The sequence below is a fragment of the Schistocerca piceifrons genome, chromosome 10, assembly GCF_021461385.2.
Source record: "Schistocerca piceifrons isolate TAMUIC-IGC-003096 chromosome 10, iqSchPice1.1, whole genome shotgun sequence".
Classification (NCBI taxonomy): Eukaryota; Metazoa; Arthropoda; class Insecta; order Orthoptera; family Acrididae; genus Schistocerca; species Schistocerca piceifrons.
In genome coordinates this window covers 131,893,051-131,912,761 of record NC_060147.1, presented here as the reverse complement: position 1 = coordinate 131,912,761, position 19,711 = coordinate 131,893,051, and the positions used below count along the sequence as shown (strand labels likewise).

Sequence of the window (19,711 nt, the reverse complement as noted above, 5' to 3'; positions counted from 1 at the left end):
AGAGTAAAAACCGCACATAAATTCACACTTTTTTATGCATACTAAATTCAAAACACCTTTATGTTAAACAAATAAATTATGACATGTAATTACTAATGAAACATTTCCGATGCTGAATAAACTTTAAGAACTTGTATTTCATAATCAATAAAATTTTATTGCCTGAGAGAAATTATTAGTTTGTTAAAAGGGATTCAGATTACATTCAACTCATGTCTGGACGATGACGTCACGAATTGACATTTGCTCGGAATGAATGAAATACTTGTACTGAAAAAATACTGCCCGTTGAGAAATTTACTGACTTTTATAACAAATTTTGTGCCCCTTGCATCGCTACAACACCTCACACACACATGACTGCCATCTTCGGCAGCTTGGACCAGAATGAATGAATGAATGAATCAATCAATCAGTTAATAATAATTATAATAATGATGATGATGATGGCGGTGTTGGTGGTGGCGGCGGCGGCAGCGGCCTCCATGCATCTGCACCTTGTGAGCAGTGCCTATTGGCTGTGTCCGATTCAAATATTATGCCCAGTGCACGCACGGTTCAAGAAACTTAAGGCTAGTTGTGAAACATTATCAGCAGGCAGACATTGTTTTCTGTCAGAGGTTCGATATGGGGCCAAACGAAAGAACAAACTTAAAGAATGGGCCAAAATGTGGCAGATATACCGATGAGGCAAAACATGATGACCTCTGTCCACCGCGAGACTGAATGGCATCTGGTGGTGGTGTGCAGTGTGGTGCAACAGGGCAAGATATAAGCAGAGCACAGACAAACAGGAAATTGTTGTAGCTGTAATGCAGGGCAAAAATGAAAAAAGCCACTGACTTAAGAAATTTTGACAAAGGCCAACAATATTATGAGAAGGAAAGATTCCACTCATCATATAGCGGAGATGCTGAGTCGCAGATAGGCACAACAAAGACTGTCACAAATAAGCTTGTGGCCAGCAAGGCCTTCATCTTGAATAGACGACACACACACACACACACACACACACACACACACACACACACACACACATATATGACTGCAGGCTCTGGCAACTGAAGCCACATTGCAAGCAGCAGCATCAGTGCATGATGGGAGTGGTGACTGAGTGGCAGTAAGGGAGAAGCTGAGGCAAGGAGGGATAGGGATAGCAGTGTAGAGGGGGGGGGGGGGGGGGAGACAGTGAAATGCTGCTGGGGAGTGAGTAGGGACGCGGCAGGGAGATGAGGGAGATGATAGGGCAGCTGTTTGCAGTAGGGAGGTTAGACGGATGGCAGGGGAGCGGTGGGGGCAGGGTAGGGGTAACAGAAAAGGAGAGACATAAAAAGACTGAGTGTGATGGGGGAATGAGGGCTTTGTAGTGCCGGAATGGGAACAGGGAAAGGGCTGGAAGGGTGAGGACAATGACTAACGAAGTTTGAGGCCAGGAGGGATACGGGAAAGTTCTCACGTGCTTATTTCAGAAAAGCTGGTGTTGCTGGGAAGGATCAATATGGCACAGACTCTGAAGCAGTCATTGAAATGAAGGATGTCGTGTTAGACAGCATGCTAGCAACAGTGTTGTCCACTTGGGCTCACATAGAATGCAGCATAGTGGTTGCAATTTAGCTTGTAGATCACGACTCGTTTCACAGTGAGCCCTGCTTTCGATGGGATAGGTGGTGTTTGTGACTGGACTGGAGTAGGTAGTGGTGGGAGGATGGAACAGGTCTTGCATCGAGATCTGTTACAGGGGTATGAGCCATGAGGTAAGGAGTTGGGAGCAGGGGTTGTTTGGGGATGGATGAGTATATTGTGCAGGTTCGGTGGTAGGCGGAATACCACTGTAGGGGGGTTGGGGGGGGAGGGGAAGGATAGTGGGCAGGAACATTTCTCATTTCAGGGCACGACGAGAGGTAGTCGAAACCCTAGTCCAAGTTGCCATGACCACCTATGTCCTCGCCCGAAATTACTCCTCCTTTGAAGACATTACGTACAAACAAATCTAGGGTCCGGCTATGAGCACCTGCATGGCACCATGCTATGCCAACCTAATCATGAACCATCTAGAGGAATTCTTAAACACCCGTCATCCTAAACACCTCACTTGGTTCAGATTCATTGATGGCACCTTTGCGATCTGGATCGAGTGTGAGGACACCCTCTCCACATTCCTCCATAACCTCAACAACTCATCTGCTTCACCTGTTCCTACTCAACACAAGAAGCCACCTTTTTAGATGTTGACCTCCACCTCAAAGATGGCTGCATCAGTACCTCCATCCATATCAAACCTACTAATCACCAGCAATACCTTCACTTCGACAACTGCCACCCGTTCCATACCAAGAAGTCTCTTCCATACAGCCTAGCCACCTGTGGCCGTTGCTTCTGCAGTGACAAGAGGTCCCTCTCGATATATACTGAGGGGTGAAGCCTTCACAGACACTAATTACCCTTCCAACCTTGTTTAAAAAAAATCTCCTGTGGCTTATCTTTCCAGTCTCCCTCCACCTCCCAAAGACTCACTGTCTGGCCACAGAGGAGCATTCCCCTTGTAACTGTGCCACACAGGACTGAAGCAACTGAAGTACATTCTCCGCCTTCCCCTGCGGGTACAGGGGTTAGAATAGGCCTGAGGTATTCCTGCCTGTCATAAGAGGCGGTTAAAAGGAGTTTCAAATGTTTCGGACTTTGTGATAGTCCCCTGTAGGGTTTGACCTCCGTTCTTCAAAATTTTCCTGAAGAGCGAGCCAATTGGGGAAGGGCGCCTTACATGGTGCAGCGTGTCCATCGTGCATTGAGATCTTTAGCCCACTTTCTCGTTGTCGCATTGCAGTCCCGCCCATTCTCCATCTCGTGGGCGAGGACACCTTCCTGGGTGTGTTTTCTACTGTGCACTATGCAGTGTCGCTTTCTGCATCGACGATGACCATGGACTTCTTTGCACCTGACACCCAGCACGATAGCCAGTTCGTTGTGGTGGGGCCGCCATGTACCCTGTCGGTTGTAGCTCCCTCACCACACAGGGATCGCTCTGCTGATGCCTGCACCAGTAACTCCTCATGTATGGCAAGGGGTAGATGCCCATCCCCTGGGGCATCGGGATTCCCGGCAATGGCCGTCCTGCCAGGTGACCTTTGCTGCAGCTGCGTGGTGCCCTGGGAAGGGCCCCTGGTTGGAGTGGGTGGCATCTAGGTGGACGACACATGATGAAGCATAGTCCATCGTCTCTTGCTGGTGGGGAAACACCAGCAGTCTCTAAGTGATCATGAGCTCAATTCAATGCACAGAAGTGCGACCCCAAATCATTCCCCTCCCTGGCTACACCATGGGAGGAACGTCAGGCTAAGGATGGCAGCGGATCTTATTTGCCTCGCTACCTTGTGTGTTCGAGAGATGATAGGGAATCTTTCATGACGATGAAGCCTTAGTTTTTTGTTGAGCATTTAGAGGACAAGTTTGGGGAGGTGGAGGGCTTGTCCAAAATAAAATCTGGGTCAGTCTTGATCAAAACAGCTTCCTCTGCCCAGTCATGGACGTTACTTGCTTGTGACAAGCTGGGGGATGTTTCTGTAACCATCACGCCCCATAAGAGCTTAAATATGGTCCAGGGTATCATATTTCACAGGGACCTTCTTTTGCAGTCTGATGATGAGTTGCGCACCAATTTAGAGCGGCGAGGTGTACATTTCATCTGGCGTGTCCACCAGGGTCCGTTCCCCATCTCCCATCTGTGTCATCTGCGGAGAGTGCCATTCGCCTTGCTTGCCAGACTGCAGGATTCTCCAGATAGAAAGGAAAATCATGGAGCACAAGACCCTGGACCAACTGACCTATACTGAGGCTAAGAGAAAATTTGAATGCCTGCATCCTGTGCGCATGACATCGTCTTACGCAATGCCTACAACAATTCTGGCACCATCAGTTCCGCTAACCCAAGTCACCTCTCAGAGACGGAAGACTATACCTGCCTCCTTGATGGTTGGGGGCATTTCCCTCCCTGTTGCTCCTGCACCATCTACTTTGGGAGCAACACTCCCCCAACCATCTGGGACATCCGTCACCACTTCTAAGCCGGAGAAGCGTAAGTCTTCTTCGGCTTCTCTCGCTAGGAAGGGGTCCCTTGGGTCACCCCCTTTCCAGCTTTCTGCTAGTGGGAAAGACGACACCCGCCAGTGGCTGAAGAGCCTAAAAGCAGTTGGTCGTAGGGCTTCATGCTCATCATCAGTACCGGAGAAGACTGAGCAAGTGAAGTCCACCCAACCAGGGAAACCCAAGGAGCAGCGAGAGAAATCCAAAAAGAAAACACCGAAGACCAAGGAAATTGCGGTGGCACCCTCACCACCGCTACCTACAGGCTCTGCGTCTGAGGATGGGGTGGAGATTTTGGCATCTGCTGAGAACCTAGATCTAATCAGGCCCTCAGACAAAATGGATATAGACTGCTCAGGCAAAAAGTTGGTGGCAGCAGGTGACCCTGAAGCGTAAACTGCCTCATTAATTGTTCCATGCCTTCCCAGTCTCATGATGATGTCATCCTACAGTGGAATTGCGGCAGTTTTTTCCACCTAATGGCTGGGCTACGGCAACTGTTAAGCTTTACACCTGCTATCTGTATTGCCCTCCAGGAAACCTGGTTCCCGGCGATGCGGACTCCTGCCCTCCGGGGCTATAAGGGATATTACAGGAACTGTAGTGACTATAATCGAGTGTCAGGTGGAGTTTGCATTAATGTCCTAAATTCAGTATGTAGTGAACATTTGCCCCTTCAAACCCATTTTGAAGCTGTGGCTGTCAGAATAAGGACGACACAGGAAATAACTGTCTGCAATGTATGTCTTCCTGCAGATGGTGCAGTACGCCGGAATGTATTAGCTGCACTGATTGATCAACTCCCTAAACCTTTCCTACTTTTGGGAGATTTTAATGCCCATAACCCCTTGTGGGGTGGTACCATGCTTACTGGCCGAGACAGAGATGTCGAAACTTTACTGTCTCAGTTCGACCTCTGCCTCTTCAACACTGGGGCTGCCACACATTTCAGTGTGGCTCATGGTAGTTACTCAACCATTGATTTATCAATTTCCAGCCCAAGACTTGTCCCATCTATCCACTGGAGAGCACATGAGGACCTGTGTGGTAGTGACCACTTCCCCATCTTCCTGTCATTGCCCCAGCATCAGGCCCACGGACGCCTGCCCACATGGGCTTTAAACAAGGCAGACAGGGAAACTTTCACCTCTGCTGTCACTGTTGAATCTCCCCCACACGGTAACATTGATGTGATGGTTGAACAAGTGACTGCAACAATTGTTTCTGCAGCAGAAAACGCAATCCCTCGCTCTTTAGGGTGCTAGAGGCGTAAAGCAGTCCCTTGGGGGTCGCCGGAAGTCACTGAAGCAATTAAGGAGCATCGGTGAGCTCTACAGCGGCATAAGCGGCACCCTTCCCTGGAGCACTTCATAGCCTTTTTAGACAGCTTCTTGCCTGTGTTCGCTATCTTATCAAATGACGGGAACAGGAGTGTTGGGAGAGATACGTCTTGACCATTGGGTGCCATACGCCACCTTCCCAAGTCCGGGCAAAGATTAAACGTCTTTTCGGGTACCAGGCCCCAACAGGTGCCCCGGCGTTACCATAAATGGCTTATTATCTACCAACACAAACGCAATTGCCAAGCACTTTGCTCGAGCCTCTGTGTCGGAGAAATAACCCTCAGCCTTTCAGGCATTCAAACGGCGGCTGAAAGGGAATGTCCTCTCATTCACTACATGTTGCAGTAAAATCCTACAACACCTCATTTACAGAGTGGGAGCTCCTCAGTGCCCTTGCACATTGCCCCGACACAGCTCCTGGGCCTGATCGGATCCACAGCCAGATGATTAAACATCTCTCAGCTGACTGCAAGCGACATCTCCTCCTCATCTTCAACCGGATCTGGTGGGATTGTGTCTTTCCATCGCAATGGCGGGAGAACACCATCATTCCGGTCCTCCAACCCGCTAAAAACCCACTCGATGTGGAAAGCTATCGGCCCATCAGCCTCACCAGTGTTCGATGTAAGCTGTTGGAACGTATGGTATGTTGGCAGTTGGGTTGGGTCCTGGAGTCACGTGGTCTGCTGGCACCATGTCAGGGCCGCTTCCCCCAGTATCGCTCTACCACTGATAATCATGTGTCCCTTGTGTCTGCCACCCGAACAACCTTTTCCAGACAGCAGTACCTGGTTCTGACTTTTTTGAATTGCGTAATGCATACAACACGACCTAGTGACATCATATCCTTGCCGCATTGTATGAGTGGGGTCTCCTGAGCCCTCTCCCGGTTTTTATCCAAAACTTACTGTGGCTCCGTACTTTCCTTGTCCAAGATGGTGCCTCCCATAGTTCCATCCATATCCATGAGAATGGCGTCCTGCAGGGCTCTGTATTGAGTGTGTGTCTATTTTTAGTGGCCATTAATGGTCTAGCAGCAGCTGTCAGGCCCTCCATCTCACCTTCTCTGGATGCAGACAACTTCAGCATTTCGTACTGCTGCTCCAGTACTGGTGTTGCTGAGCGGCGCCTACAGTGAGCCATTCACAACACAAAGCGCAGTCATGTGCCCTAGCCTATGGCTTCCAGTTTTCAGCTGAGAATTCGTGTGTCGTGCACTTCTGGCGGCATGGTACTGTTCATCCGGAACCAGAACTTTATCTGAATGATGATTCACTCACTGTAGTGGAGACATATCGATTCTTAGGACTGGTTTTTGATGCCCCATTGACTTGGCTACCTCACCTTCGTCAGCTTAAGCGGGAGTGCTAACAGCACCTCAATGCCCTCCGTTGCCTGAGCAACACCAATTGGGCTGCAGATCGCTCTACACTGCTGCAGCTCTACAGAGCCCTTGTCCTATCCCGAATTGACTATGAGAGTGTAGTTTATGGTTCAGCAGTGCCTTCAGGGTTGCATTTACTCGACCCTGTGCACCACTGTGGGGTTTGACTAGTGACAGGAGCTTTTTGGGCGAGTCCGGTGACCAGCGTACTGGTGGAGGCTGGTGCCCCTCCATTGCAGATCAGACTTGTGCAGCTGCTCGCCAGTTATGCAGCACACATTCGTAGTTCCCCTGAGCATCCAAATTACCGTCTCCTTTTCCCTCCCACAGCAGTCCATCTCCTGCATCGGCGGCCCAGATCGGGGCTAACGATTGAGGTTCGCGTGCGGTCCCTACTCTCCGAACTGGAGTCCTTCCCTTTACCACCTCTACTTGCGGTCCGTTCATGTACGCCTCCATGGTGTACACCTCGGCCGCAGCTTCATCTGGACCCTTCACGTTGCCCTATGGACTCTATTAACCCTGCAGCTCTCCGCTGTCACATCCTCTCGATTCTTAACGTGTTTCGGGGCTCTGTAGTGGTTTACACCAAAAGCTCAATGGCTGAGGGTCACATTGGCTTTGCCTACGTGCATGGCGGCCATGTTGAAGAGCATTCCTTACCCGATGGGTGAGTGTATTCACTGCAGAGTTGGTGGCCATTTCTCGTGCACTTCAATATCTCCGTTCATGTCCTGGGCAATCTTTTCTTTTATGTACTGACTCTCTGAGCAGCCTGAAAACTATTGACCAGTGCTACCCTCGTCATCCTTTGGTAGTGTACATCCAGGAGTCCATCTATGCCCTTGAATGGTCCAGTCGTTCAGTGGTGTTTCTCTGGACCCCTGGTCATGTCGGAATCCCAGGAAATGAACTAGCTGACAGACTGGCCAAACAGGCTACACGCAAACCACTTCTGGAGATGGGCATCCCTGCAACTGACCTGTGTTTGTTATTGTGCCGCAAGGTTTTTCAGCTTTGGGAGACAGCATGGCAAAATCTCAGTACGCACAACAAACTGCGAGCCATAAAGTGGACCACGAATGTGTGGAAGTCCTCGATGAGGACGTCTCGCAGGGACTCTGTGGTTCTCTGCAGGCTCCACATGGGCCATGCATGGGCGACCCACGGCTGCCTCCTGCACCGTGAAGACCCATCTCAGTGTCGGTGCAGTGCCCAGTTGACAGTGGCCCATATTTTTCTGCTATGTCCTTCTTAGGCTGCCCTGAGACTTCATCTTCGGTTGCCGGACTCGTTATCATTGATTTTAGCAGACAACGCCTCATCGGCTGATTTGGTTTTACGTTTCATCCGTGAGGGTAGGTTTTATCATTTCGATCTGAGTTTTAGTGCCTGTCCTTTGTCCCTCTGTGTCCTCCACCCTAGTGCTTTTAGGGTGAAGGTTTTAATGTGTTGCGGGGTGCTTGGCTTTTCCTTTTTATTTTCGTAGTCGGCCAGCCACTGTAATCTGCTTCCTTGTTTTACTCTCTTCTAATTTGTTCTTGCATCTCCCTGTTGTTCTCTTGTCCTCTTTTGTTCCTTTTAGTATTCGTTGCCTTTCCTTCATTCTTTTGGTCTTTCCTTTCCTTCCATTTTGTGTTATACATCTTGTCTATTTTATTCTCACACTTGTGGCATTGTTTGGTTAGGAACAAGGGACCAGTGACCTCGTAGTTTTGTCCGTTTCCCCCTCTTTTAAGCCAACCAACCAACCTACATTCTCCGCCATGATTTTAAGTACCTTTCGTCATGCCCTGAAATGAGAAATGTCCTTCCCGCCCTCCCACAGTGGTATTCCACCATCCACTGAATCTACACAATAAACTTGCTCGTCCCTACAAAATCCCCACTCCCAAACTCTTACCTCATGGCTCTGCCCCTGTAATAGATCTAGAAGCAAGACATGTCCCATAAATCCTCCCACCACCACCTACTCGAGTCCGGTCACAAACATCACCTATCCTCTCAAATGTGGGGCTACTTGTGAAACCAGTCATGTGATCTACGACTAAGATGCAACCACTGTGCTGCATTCTTTGTGGGCATTGCAACCAACATGCTATCTGTGTGCATGAATTGCCACCGACAAACTGTGGCCAAGAAACAAGTGGACCACCCTGTTGCAGAGCACTGTGCCCAACACGACATCCTTCATTTCAGTGACTGTTTCACAGCCTGTGCCGTATGAATCCTTCCCACCAACACCAGCTTTTCTGAGTCACGCAGATGGGAACTTTCCCTGCAATATATCGTACGTTCCTGTAACCCTCCTGGCCTCAACCTTCGTTAGTCATTGCCCTCACCCATCCAGCCCCTTCCCTGTTCCCATTCTAGTACTACACAGCCCTCATTCCACCATCGCTCCTTTTCTGCTGTCCTCTTTACCTCTCCCCTGCCCTCTTTCTAACCTCCCAACTGCACATAGCTGCCCGACCCTCTCTCCACCTCGTGCCTGCAGGCTCGCCAGCAGCACTTCACTGTCCCCCACCCCTACCATACTATCCCTCCCCCTCCCCAGCCTCCTCCTCATCTCCACCCAGCTGCCATCACCTCATGCACTGGTGCTGCTGCTCGCAGTGTGGCTTCAGTTGCAAGTGTGTGTGTGTGTGTGTGTGTGTGTGTGTGTGTGTGTGTGTGTGTGTGTGTGTGTGCTCCTGTGTGTTCCCACGTTCACCTGACAAAATTGTCACTAATGACTGTAGCGCACATGTGACCTCGAGATTGGACTGGGAATCAATGGAAATGTCTCCCTTTCAGGTGAATTTTGTTCCTTCTCACACTGGGCCGACAATCGTGACCGAATACATTCTCATTGAGGTGAACAGCTGTTAGAATCTAATATCATGCCGGAGGGGGCAGGATCGTGCTGCGGAGGACATTTGTCTGCACTTCTGTGCGATGCATGGTAGTAATCGAAGGCACTGCAACAGCTGCAGACATTATTGTGAACCACCGCATCCCTTCATGCCCGGCGTCTCATCTGTCGGCAGCAGCATATTCCGGCAGGGTAACTGTCTGCGTCTCGAAGCCAAAATGGTGCTACAGTTGTTTGTGGAGCACGATAGTGCTCGACAGGACGACATCTGCGATGTTTTTGGCACCAGCTCCACGGTCACAAGCGACTAGCTGTAATTTACAGGAATTGTGAGATCTGTATGTAGACATCTGCTGTCATGTACCACCAGAAACCAAATGACAACTTGTCGAATGCATGCCACGCAAATAGCTGCTGTATTGCAGTTCGAAGGGGTAGTGACTAAAAAGCAGATAGTGATAATGTTTTGGCCCATTAATGTGCATTATTGGACAGTAAAAAATAGTATTGTTTGGCATGTGTGTGTCAGTCTCCTCCATTTCACCAGTAAATGATTGAGGTTCATTTAAAATATTGAGTTTGGAAGCAAACAGCAACAAGCTGTAGGTATAAGTGCGTAATTCTGCAAGTGTCCCTGGTACATTGTTGTAGCAGTTGTCATTATTTTTGTGGTCTTCAGTCAAAAGCTGGTTCAGTGTAGCTTTTGTGCTGTTATGTCCTGTGCAGGCCTCTCCATATGTAACCGCAGCAGCCGATGTCCACTTGAACCTGCTCGCTACAGTACAGGGTGATTTAGAAGTAACAGCGCACACTTCCTTGGTGTAATGTATGCGTCAAAATGAGAGTAAAATGTTAAATAAAGATTTATGTGAAATTTATTTATTCTGAGTGATGATGCATAATGTCGTTTTTGGTAGGCATTACACCACGGGCAGGGGACTGATGACCTAAGAAGTTAAGTCCGATAGTGCTCAGAGCCATTTGAACACCACGGGCCAGTACATGCTTTCGGGATGTCGTGTTGGCCTGCATGTCAGCTGATATTGTTTTGTACACTCCTCTACGCTGCCTGGTTGATTCTGGCACAAAATGCCTTTATTTACTTGACTTTTTTGTGGCCTGTTGTACTGTATGGTGGTTGCCCTGGTACCAGATGTACTACATACATTCATTCTGTCAGTAGTTCTTAGACTGCAGTTGATACGTACGGTACGATGGCATACCCAAACGGTGCAGCAGAAGGCAATGCACGAGCAGCTAGCTGACGGTATATGAAAATGCTCCAAACAGAAAAGTACCAAACCACCATGCTTTCACAGCTGTGGACAGGCACATAAGGGAATATGGCATTTGTGTTGTGCCACGGGTAGGTCTTCCTCAACTGGATGGACTGGGTATCGAGGAACATCCTGTAAAAGGTAGATGCAGATCCAGCCATATAAGTGCCGCTGTCAGGGTTCCTCAATCAGCTGTATGGCGCCTGCTATGCAGACAGCAATTCCACTCTTTTCACCTGCAAATAGTACACTAGCTGAACCTGTAGACTACACTTGACGTCAGAATTTCTGTCAGTGGTTACTTGAGTGCTGTGCTGCTGTTTCGTGGTTCGGTCATTGAGTACTGTTTACGGATGAGAGCCTTTGTACCCAGGCAGGTATCGTGAATGTTCATAGTTTACACGTGTGGACATTATAGAATCCTCACATAACTACAGTAAGGTGATATGGAAATCATTTTGCAGTGAACATTTGGCGCAGTGAAGTGTAGAGTCAATTAATTGGACTGCAAGTTACTCCACAGTACCTGATTGGTAGAGTGTGTAACGTTCGCCTGCTTTATTTCATCGTCGATTGTGCCTGGTGTCGACGTACTGTGTTGTGATACTGGCTGAAAAAAGAGGGTGGAAGTTCAACGCTGACTACTTTAAATGAAGTAGCTGATAGATGCACATTCGCGTTTCGCAGTTCTTTACTTTCACAGTTCACAACCCCCAATAATACGCAGGTATATGGCCAGTGCTCTGTTGTTTAACTTTCGATAAGCCTCATTAATAGGTTGCAGGCAAGCATCCACATACTGCTACAATAGGTTACTATTAACATCTACGAGCAGTAAAAGCCTAACCACACATTTCACCGTCTTTCAAATAAATTGAACAGACACTGTCATTGTTTTAACACATGGCCTAATTATGTTACACTTACATCACAGTTAAGTTAACTTGGCCGTGGACTGACTGTCTCGGGACAAAAAATTGGGCCCTTATACAGGGTGTTACAAAAAGGTGCGGCCAAACTTTCAGGAAACATTCCTCACACACAAAGAAAGAAAATATGTTATGTGGACACGTGTCCGGAAATGCTTACTTTCCATGTTAGAGCTTATTTTATTACTTCTCTTCAAATCACATTAATCATGGAATGGAAACACACAGCAACAGAATGTACCAGCGTGACTTCAAACACTTTGTTACAGGAAATGTTCAAAATGTCCTCCGTTAGCGAGGATACGTGCATCCACCCTCCGTCACATGGAATCCCTGATGCGCTGATGCAGCCCTGGAGAATGGCATATTGTATCATAGCCGTCCACAATATGAGCTCAAAGAGTCTCTACATTTGGTACCGGGGTTGCGTAGACAAGAGCTTTCAAATGCCCCCATAAATGAAAGTCAAGAGGGTTGAGGTCAGGAGAGGGTGGAGGCCTTGGACTTGGTCCGCCTCTACCAATTCATCGGTCACCGAATCTGTTGTTGAGAAGCGTAGGAACACTTCGACTGAAATGTGCAGGAGCTCCATCGTGCATGAACCACATGTTGTGTCGTACTTGTAAAGGCGCATGTTCTAGCAGCACAGGTAGAGTATCCCGTATGAAATCATGATAATGTGCTCCATTGAGCATAGGTGGAAGAACATGGGGCCCAATCAAGACATCACCACAATGCCTGCCCAAACGTTCACAGAAAATCTGTCTTGATGACGTGATTGCACAATTGCGTGTGGAATCTCGTCAGCCCAACCATGTTGATTGTGAAAATTTACAATTTGATCACGTTGGAATGAAGCCTCATCCGTAAAGAGAACACTTGCACTGAAATGAGGATTGACACATTGCTGGATGAACCATTCGCAGAGTGTACCCGTGGAGGCTGCTGATAGTGCCTGCACATGCTGTACATGGTACGGAAACAACTGGTTCTTCCATACAATGACGTGGTCAACGTTACCTTGTACAGCAGCAACTTCTCTGACGCTGACATTAGGGTTATCGTCAACTGCACGAAGAATTGCCTCGTCTATTGCAGGTGTCCTCGTCTTTCTAGGTGTTCCCCAGTCGCGAGTCACAGGCTGGAATGTTCCGTGCTCCCTAAGACGCCGATCAATTGCTTTGAACGTCTTCCTGTCGGGACACCTTCGTTCTGGAAATCTGTCTCGATACAAACGTACCACGCCACGGCTATTGCCCCATGCTAATCCATACATCAAATGGGCATCTGCCAACTCTGCACTTGTAAACATCGCACTGACTGCAAAACCACGTTCGTGATGAACACTAACCTGTTGATGCTACGTACTGATGTGCTTGATGCTAGTACTGTAGAGCAATGAGTGGCATGTCAACACAAGCACCGAAGTCAACATTACCTTCCTTCAATTGGGCCAACTGGCGGTGAATCGAGGAAGTACAGTACATACTGACGAAACTAAAATGAGCTCTAACGTGGAAATTAAGCGTTTCCGGACACATGTCCACATTACATATTTTCTTTATTTGTGTGTAAGGAATGTTTCCTGAAAGTTTGGCCGTACCTTTTTGTAACACCCTGTACATCCTCACAATAATAGGCACTGAAACTACACATTATTTGATGTTTAATTTACAGAAATCACAATTAAAACCTCACTCCTTCAATTAACTGCATACATCGAAAAATTGGTTCTTTTTAACAGTTTCTTCTACTACAAGAGTTAGGCCGAATTATTTGTTTAAATGGTGAAATTAACAGATATTGTATCCCAAAAAATACTTTTGACAAAACTGTTGATTACTTTGGAATTAATTAAGGGCTGGCTTTGCTAGCATGTTTTCGAATAGAACCAAATTGATCCTTTAAGAATACTATTAGTTGTTCCTCCAAATTAGTACAGAATTTATATTTGTTTATAAGTCAACAATAGAATTTGAGTTACAAAACAGTTACTGGTTTCACCCAATAACAATACTAACTAGGAATAGTCAAAATGAATTAGAAAATCAGTTACATACATAAAACTAAGCACAAAATTAGATCTCGTGTTATATTCTTTAAAACTGAGGGCCAACCTTTCTCTTTTATGAAAGTGCAGATTATACTCCAGTATGTTAATGATAATTAGTCAGACATGAAAAATTGAATTTTAAGGGGGCATATGGTAAAACAAGAGGGGAAGTAAAAATATCACAGTTTGCTTCGTCAAAAGGGTATTGACAGATTTTGGAACACGAATTGGACGATTTGCTTCACAATGTCCCATTTGCTACACAAACCAATTTACAGTTTATGCGTGATCGTGCTGCTGCACATTTCAGTCGGCAAGCGAGAGAGCATCTCGATGTTGCTTATCCTTTTAAGTGGACAAGTTGTGCAGGACCAGTTGCTCGGCCCCCCAGATCTTTTGACCCCTGGACTCCTACCCTTGGGGCCATCTCGAGGAGCTCGTGTACGGTGTTGCAAAATGTGGCACAATTACAGCAGCAAACTGAAAATTGTTGTACAACTGTGCAGAATGAGATTGACAGAGCCAGCAACAGTTAGAGAGTGATAAGATGTCGAACATGCCACTGTCTTTGTCTACGTGGACTTCAGTTTGAACACAGTATGCAGTAAAGTGGGAATCACAAGGGTAACGAAGACACCACAAAAGTAATTCTTCTCAGAAAGCAATGACACGAAGGGATCCCTACTTTACTGCATAACTATAAAATAAAGCAGTTTCACACAAAACTTCATTTAACATTTTATGCTTATTTTGATGCATACATTATACCCACAAAGTGTGTACTGTTACTTTTGAATCACAAAGAATTGTGGTGCACTTGTGATCATTACTCAACTGCATATATCTGGAATAAAGCAATCGGAGATAAACTTTATTTAACATGTTTCTCTTATTTTGATGCATATGTTACACTCACAGAGTGTGTACAGTGACTTTCAGTTTCTTTTGAATCACTCTGTACATATTCTTGTTCTCTGTCTACAAGTTTTACCTTACACACTTCCTTCCATCACCAAACTGGTGATTCCTTGATGCCTCACGATGTGTCCTGTTCTACCGTATCTTCCTTCGTCGTCGGTTTGTTGTTGTTGCGGTGAGGCACCGTTACACCAAGTGGAAAGGCGCGTCGATCTTAGAGCATGAGATACGGTAACCTTAAGTCATTGACAACACACAACGGTCACCGTAGCATCTGATTCCAGAATAGCTGCAGTAGTTGGGATCTACGAACTACCCCCTCTTGACCAGGTCCCCAAAACTTAACTCGTAACGAGATCCCTTCGAAGCAAATTGTCATAACGATCGTCTATAAAGGCTTCGTACAACGATAAGAAATGTTACAGTTTATGGAATAATAACAGATACGACCAAACTGTCTTGTTTCTTCTGTTTTATTTAACGTAACTTTGTTCACAGTTTTATTTCGCATTCACCACTCATTCACACTCAGATGTGGAGTATATGCAAGTGCCTGAACCCTAACTCCCCTCTTCTAGTTTAGCCACCGCCTCCACGAATGTTTGTTAGGCGTAAGACAATTACACACTTTTCTCTCCGATCCACAATTATTAAGAGTTCGCGTAAAAGTTAACGTTTTTCTCCTTTTCATAAATTGGAGCCCTCTCGCCCTGTAGGTGTACTCAATTTAATGACCGCACTTCGCTATCCGCGATTTCGTGTAACTAAATGTCCTTTTGTTACTCTGATTGTATACCATAGTTATTTAAAACTCGCCCCTATATTTTTCACTACGCACAATTAGCACTTCTTTACTTGTTTATTTCTAAGAGTAAATGAAAAAAAATGATGCCGTATCATCGGCTTCGTCGATATAAAGCAAAACACCTCAATATGCCCAATTTTACCTCTTCTTATAGGATCGGCTACCTTACTCATTAATTTACTACATATTATTTCCAATAACACTAAACAGGTATCGCCGTTATATTTTAATTGTATTCAAAAGCATGTTATTATTATTATGACAGACCAAATCATAACAAATCGCGCGGCGTGCGTTTTTAACGATAGCTTTACACTCGCTCAGCCTTTATTCATGCAATATTATATATAAATATACAGACAGGGCCGGAAGATTGATCTCTCTACCGTAACCAATAGAGGCAAATATGCTATTCAAGTTCTGTTACATCCATCTTGACTTGTATTGTTACACTGTAAACTAATCTCTTCCTCTGGTCCAGTTGAACCATAATTTTTTCCCTCAATTCCATTCAGTGCCTCCTCATTAGTTATCTGAGGTACCCATCTAATATTCAACATTCTCCTGTAACGCCATATTTCAAAAGTTTTTCTGGTGCATACGGATCCGTAAATCTAGTGACCTTTACTACAAACTGAATCGAACTGCGCAGTTATAACTTCTTTTGCATATCTTTGTGTATACAGTCATTTCAGCATTTTCTATTTCATAAATAATTGATTTCAGGTGACTCTTTTAGAGCCAAATGCAACGTCTGATGTTGTTGTGGAAGCTAGTGCTCCACCTGCAGAGGAAGCCAGCTCTGCAGCGGAAGATGCTGGAGACTGCATACGTATCAGACTGAAGTACCTCAACGACGATCAGAAACTCGTCGATGGCAAGCTGAATGAGCGGTTGGGGGAGTTTAAAAGGTATTTGAAAATATGTGGAATGAGTTTTCTGTGTTTTGAAACAAAATATCATCAGAAACTTTGTCAGGCCAAATCAAGAAATTTATAATTTAGGGTTGACATTAATTGGTAATGCCCTGGGGTGGCCGTGTTGTATGTGATATGCCCTTGCCTTCCTCTTAGCTTGGAACCGAGCTGCGCAGTTAGTTTTAGGAAGAGCAATAGTTTAATGTGAATTCTGAACCACTGTGCCGCTGGCATTTTCCGCATTAAAAAATGGTTTCCAGAGGTGAAAGAAGCGAAAACTGAGAGGAAAAAAGCCGTAGGACTGAGGAATGAACCCTGAATCTTTTGATTTGAAGTGTGACAAGTACCCCCTTCACCACACTACATTCATTTTTTTCATCTTCCAGTTTACTGCCACATACCATCAACATAAGTTTAAGATTCTTCCTCAAATAGACTCTAATCTGAATACCAAAACATATTATTTTATTGTTGTTCCTTTAGTTTCGTGTCTCTCAGTAGGTAGCCAACAACTTTGAAGTGTATTGGTATGTTTAGATGCTACCATGTGCATCCTTATACTGTAGAACTCTAGACGTGGGTAAGTGTTTCAAGTTGTAGAAATCTTACTGATTTTGAGATTAATGATACCAAATTTATCTTTATCATGCTGGTCCAGATGTGTATACTGTTCTCTGTTACTGTACTTACATTTAATGGAAGAAGGTTGTAACTTGGTATTTGTGGTAAATCAGTCTGTGATGTATGTATTGTTGTTGTTGTTGTTGTTAAGGTGTTAAAAAGAGTCGATATTCTGAATTACAAAAGAACACAGTATGTTATGAGTGTGCACTGTTTCAAAATTTCCTGAAAGATTAAAACTCTGTGTTGATTGGGACTCAAATTTGTCCCTGTTTGCCTCACCGTTGTAATTTGCCAGGAAATTTCGATCATAAAAATATTTCAAAAATTGATAAGGGAATTGTGTACTTACAAGGTGATCCCACATTTTTCGATATTCCTTATACATGCCGAGGTAATGTATATCAAACACAGAATTGTCAGGTGGATATAACACATAAACAGTTATGGAGTTTCGCCTCGTCAAGTCTTTCATCACAGACTTTAAGCTCAAAGATAATGAAGTTTAATCACCACACCTGCTTCCTTGACAGTTTGGCCAATAAAAAATTTTCAAAGTAGAGGCAAATTAGACCTAGAAACACAATACTCTCAGTATGAAGATGAGTGTCTGATCTTTCGGACATGTCCGAAAGAACAGATACCATTGGTGATCTTGCAGCTCTCAAAGAGTAAAATTACAATGAAATCCACACCATTAATTGCTTACAGGTGTTGATAAATATCAACAGGACAGTTGAAAATGTGTGCGCCGACCGGGACTCAACCCGGGATCTCCTGTTTATCTGGCAGACGCTCTATCGGACTGAGCCATTGAGGACACAGAGGATAGTGTGGTTGCAGGGGCTTATCTCTGATCTTCTTCAGTGCAGATGCACTCACATTGCTCAAACTCTTACGGGAATTGGTAGATTGACTGCCGCAAGTAATGAGTATAGTTGGCAGGGATGCTACAAAGGTAGTGTGTGAACAGTAAGTTGGAAGTGTGGAGCATGCCGCAGATTAGTCCCTGCAGTCCACTACCCTGTGTGTCCTCGGTGGCTCAGTCGGCTAGAGCGTCTGCCATGCAAGCAGGAGACCCTGGGTTTGAGTCCCGGTCAGGGCACACATTTTCATCAGTCTCCGTTGATATTTATCAACACCTTTAAGCAGCTAAAGGTGTGGATTTCGTTGTTATTTTTTGTACTCTCAGGGTTGAAAAGACGATAGTATGAGGTTGACAGTAAGAGGAAGCACAATCCCTCTCAGTGCAGCGCACGCAGTTACCATCTGCATACTGCTGAGGTGGGATTGAACATAACCCTTTCCAAGGTAAATGTTAAGTCTGATAAATGGAGCATGGTTGGAAATGTACAACTCAAAAACACACTACTGTACACTGTCAGAGAATTCATCTAAATTTTCCGGCATATAAATATGATCTTTCGACACATTGAACTAGACTGGCAAGCGTTTCTATTATCTTCAGGCAAAATTAAAAATTTTTGGTCAATCTGTCCTCCCCATTTTTTGTTACAGCAGTGAGTACTGTACATTTTACGAATATACAAGGCAGAAACTTAGAGCTGTGCAGCAAGGCATGCAGAGGTGTGTTTTGGGATTTACACAGAAAGATGAAAGAATCACAAAAGACACAGGACCAGTTATCGATGTCATGGACACCCTTGGAGGGAACAGGCCTATGAAATGGCAATGTCTGTGTTGTCAGAAGGAATTACGACTGATGAATAAAGGCGGTGATGGAATGGAGTTCAAGAGACAGACAGATCATGAGGAAGACAGCCAGAGCGTTGGCACAAAGACTTACAGGAGGTCGATGGAATCAGCTGTCTATTTCACTAGACCATTACTCGTGGAAGAATTAGTTGCAGGCATGTTGTTGTTGTTGTGATCTTCAGTCCTGAGACTGGTTTGATGCAGCTCTCCATGCCACTCTATCCTGTGCAAGCTTCTTCATCTCCCAGTACCTACTGCAACCTACATCCTTCTGAATCTGCTTAGTGTATTGATCTCTTGGTCTCCCTCTACGATTTTTACCCTCCACGCTGCCCTCCAATGCTAAATTTGTGATCCCTTGATGCCTCAAAACATGTCCTACCAACCGATCCCTTCTTCTAGTCAAGTTGTGCCACAAACTTCTCTTCTCCCCAATCCTATTCAATACCTCCTCATTAGTTACATGATCTACCCACCTTATCTTCAGCATTCTTCTGTAGCACCACATTTCGAAAGCTTCTATTCTCTTCTTGTCCAAACTGGTTATCGTCCATGTTTCACTTCCATACATGGCTACACTCCATACAAATACTTTCAGAAACGACTTCCTGACATTTAAATCTATACTCGATGTTAACAAATTTCTCTTCTTCAGAAACGATTTCCTTGCCATTGCCAGTCTACATTTTATATCCTCTCTACTTCGACCATCATCAGTTATTTTACTCCCTAAATAGCAAAACTCCTTTACTACTTTAAGTGTCTCATTTCCTAATCTAATCCCCTCAGCATCACCCGATTTAATTTGACTACA

General features: G+C 45.5%; 1 protein-coding gene across 2 annotated transcripts in view; it reads left to right on the top strand.

Annotated features, from left to right (window-relative positions):
- Positions 1-19,711, top strand: part of LOC124718919 (transmembrane and ubiquitin-like domain-containing protein 1) — a 61,529-nt gene that overhangs the window by 27,111 nt on the left and 14,707 nt on the right. For both annotated transcript variants that reach the window (XM_047244574.1, XM_047244573.1), the window contains exon 4: positions 16,370-16,554. In XM_047244574.1, coding sequence (XP_047100530.1) covers positions 16,370-16,554 — 185 coding nt within the window. The remainder of the gene's footprint in view (positions 1-16,369; positions 16,555-19,711) is intronic.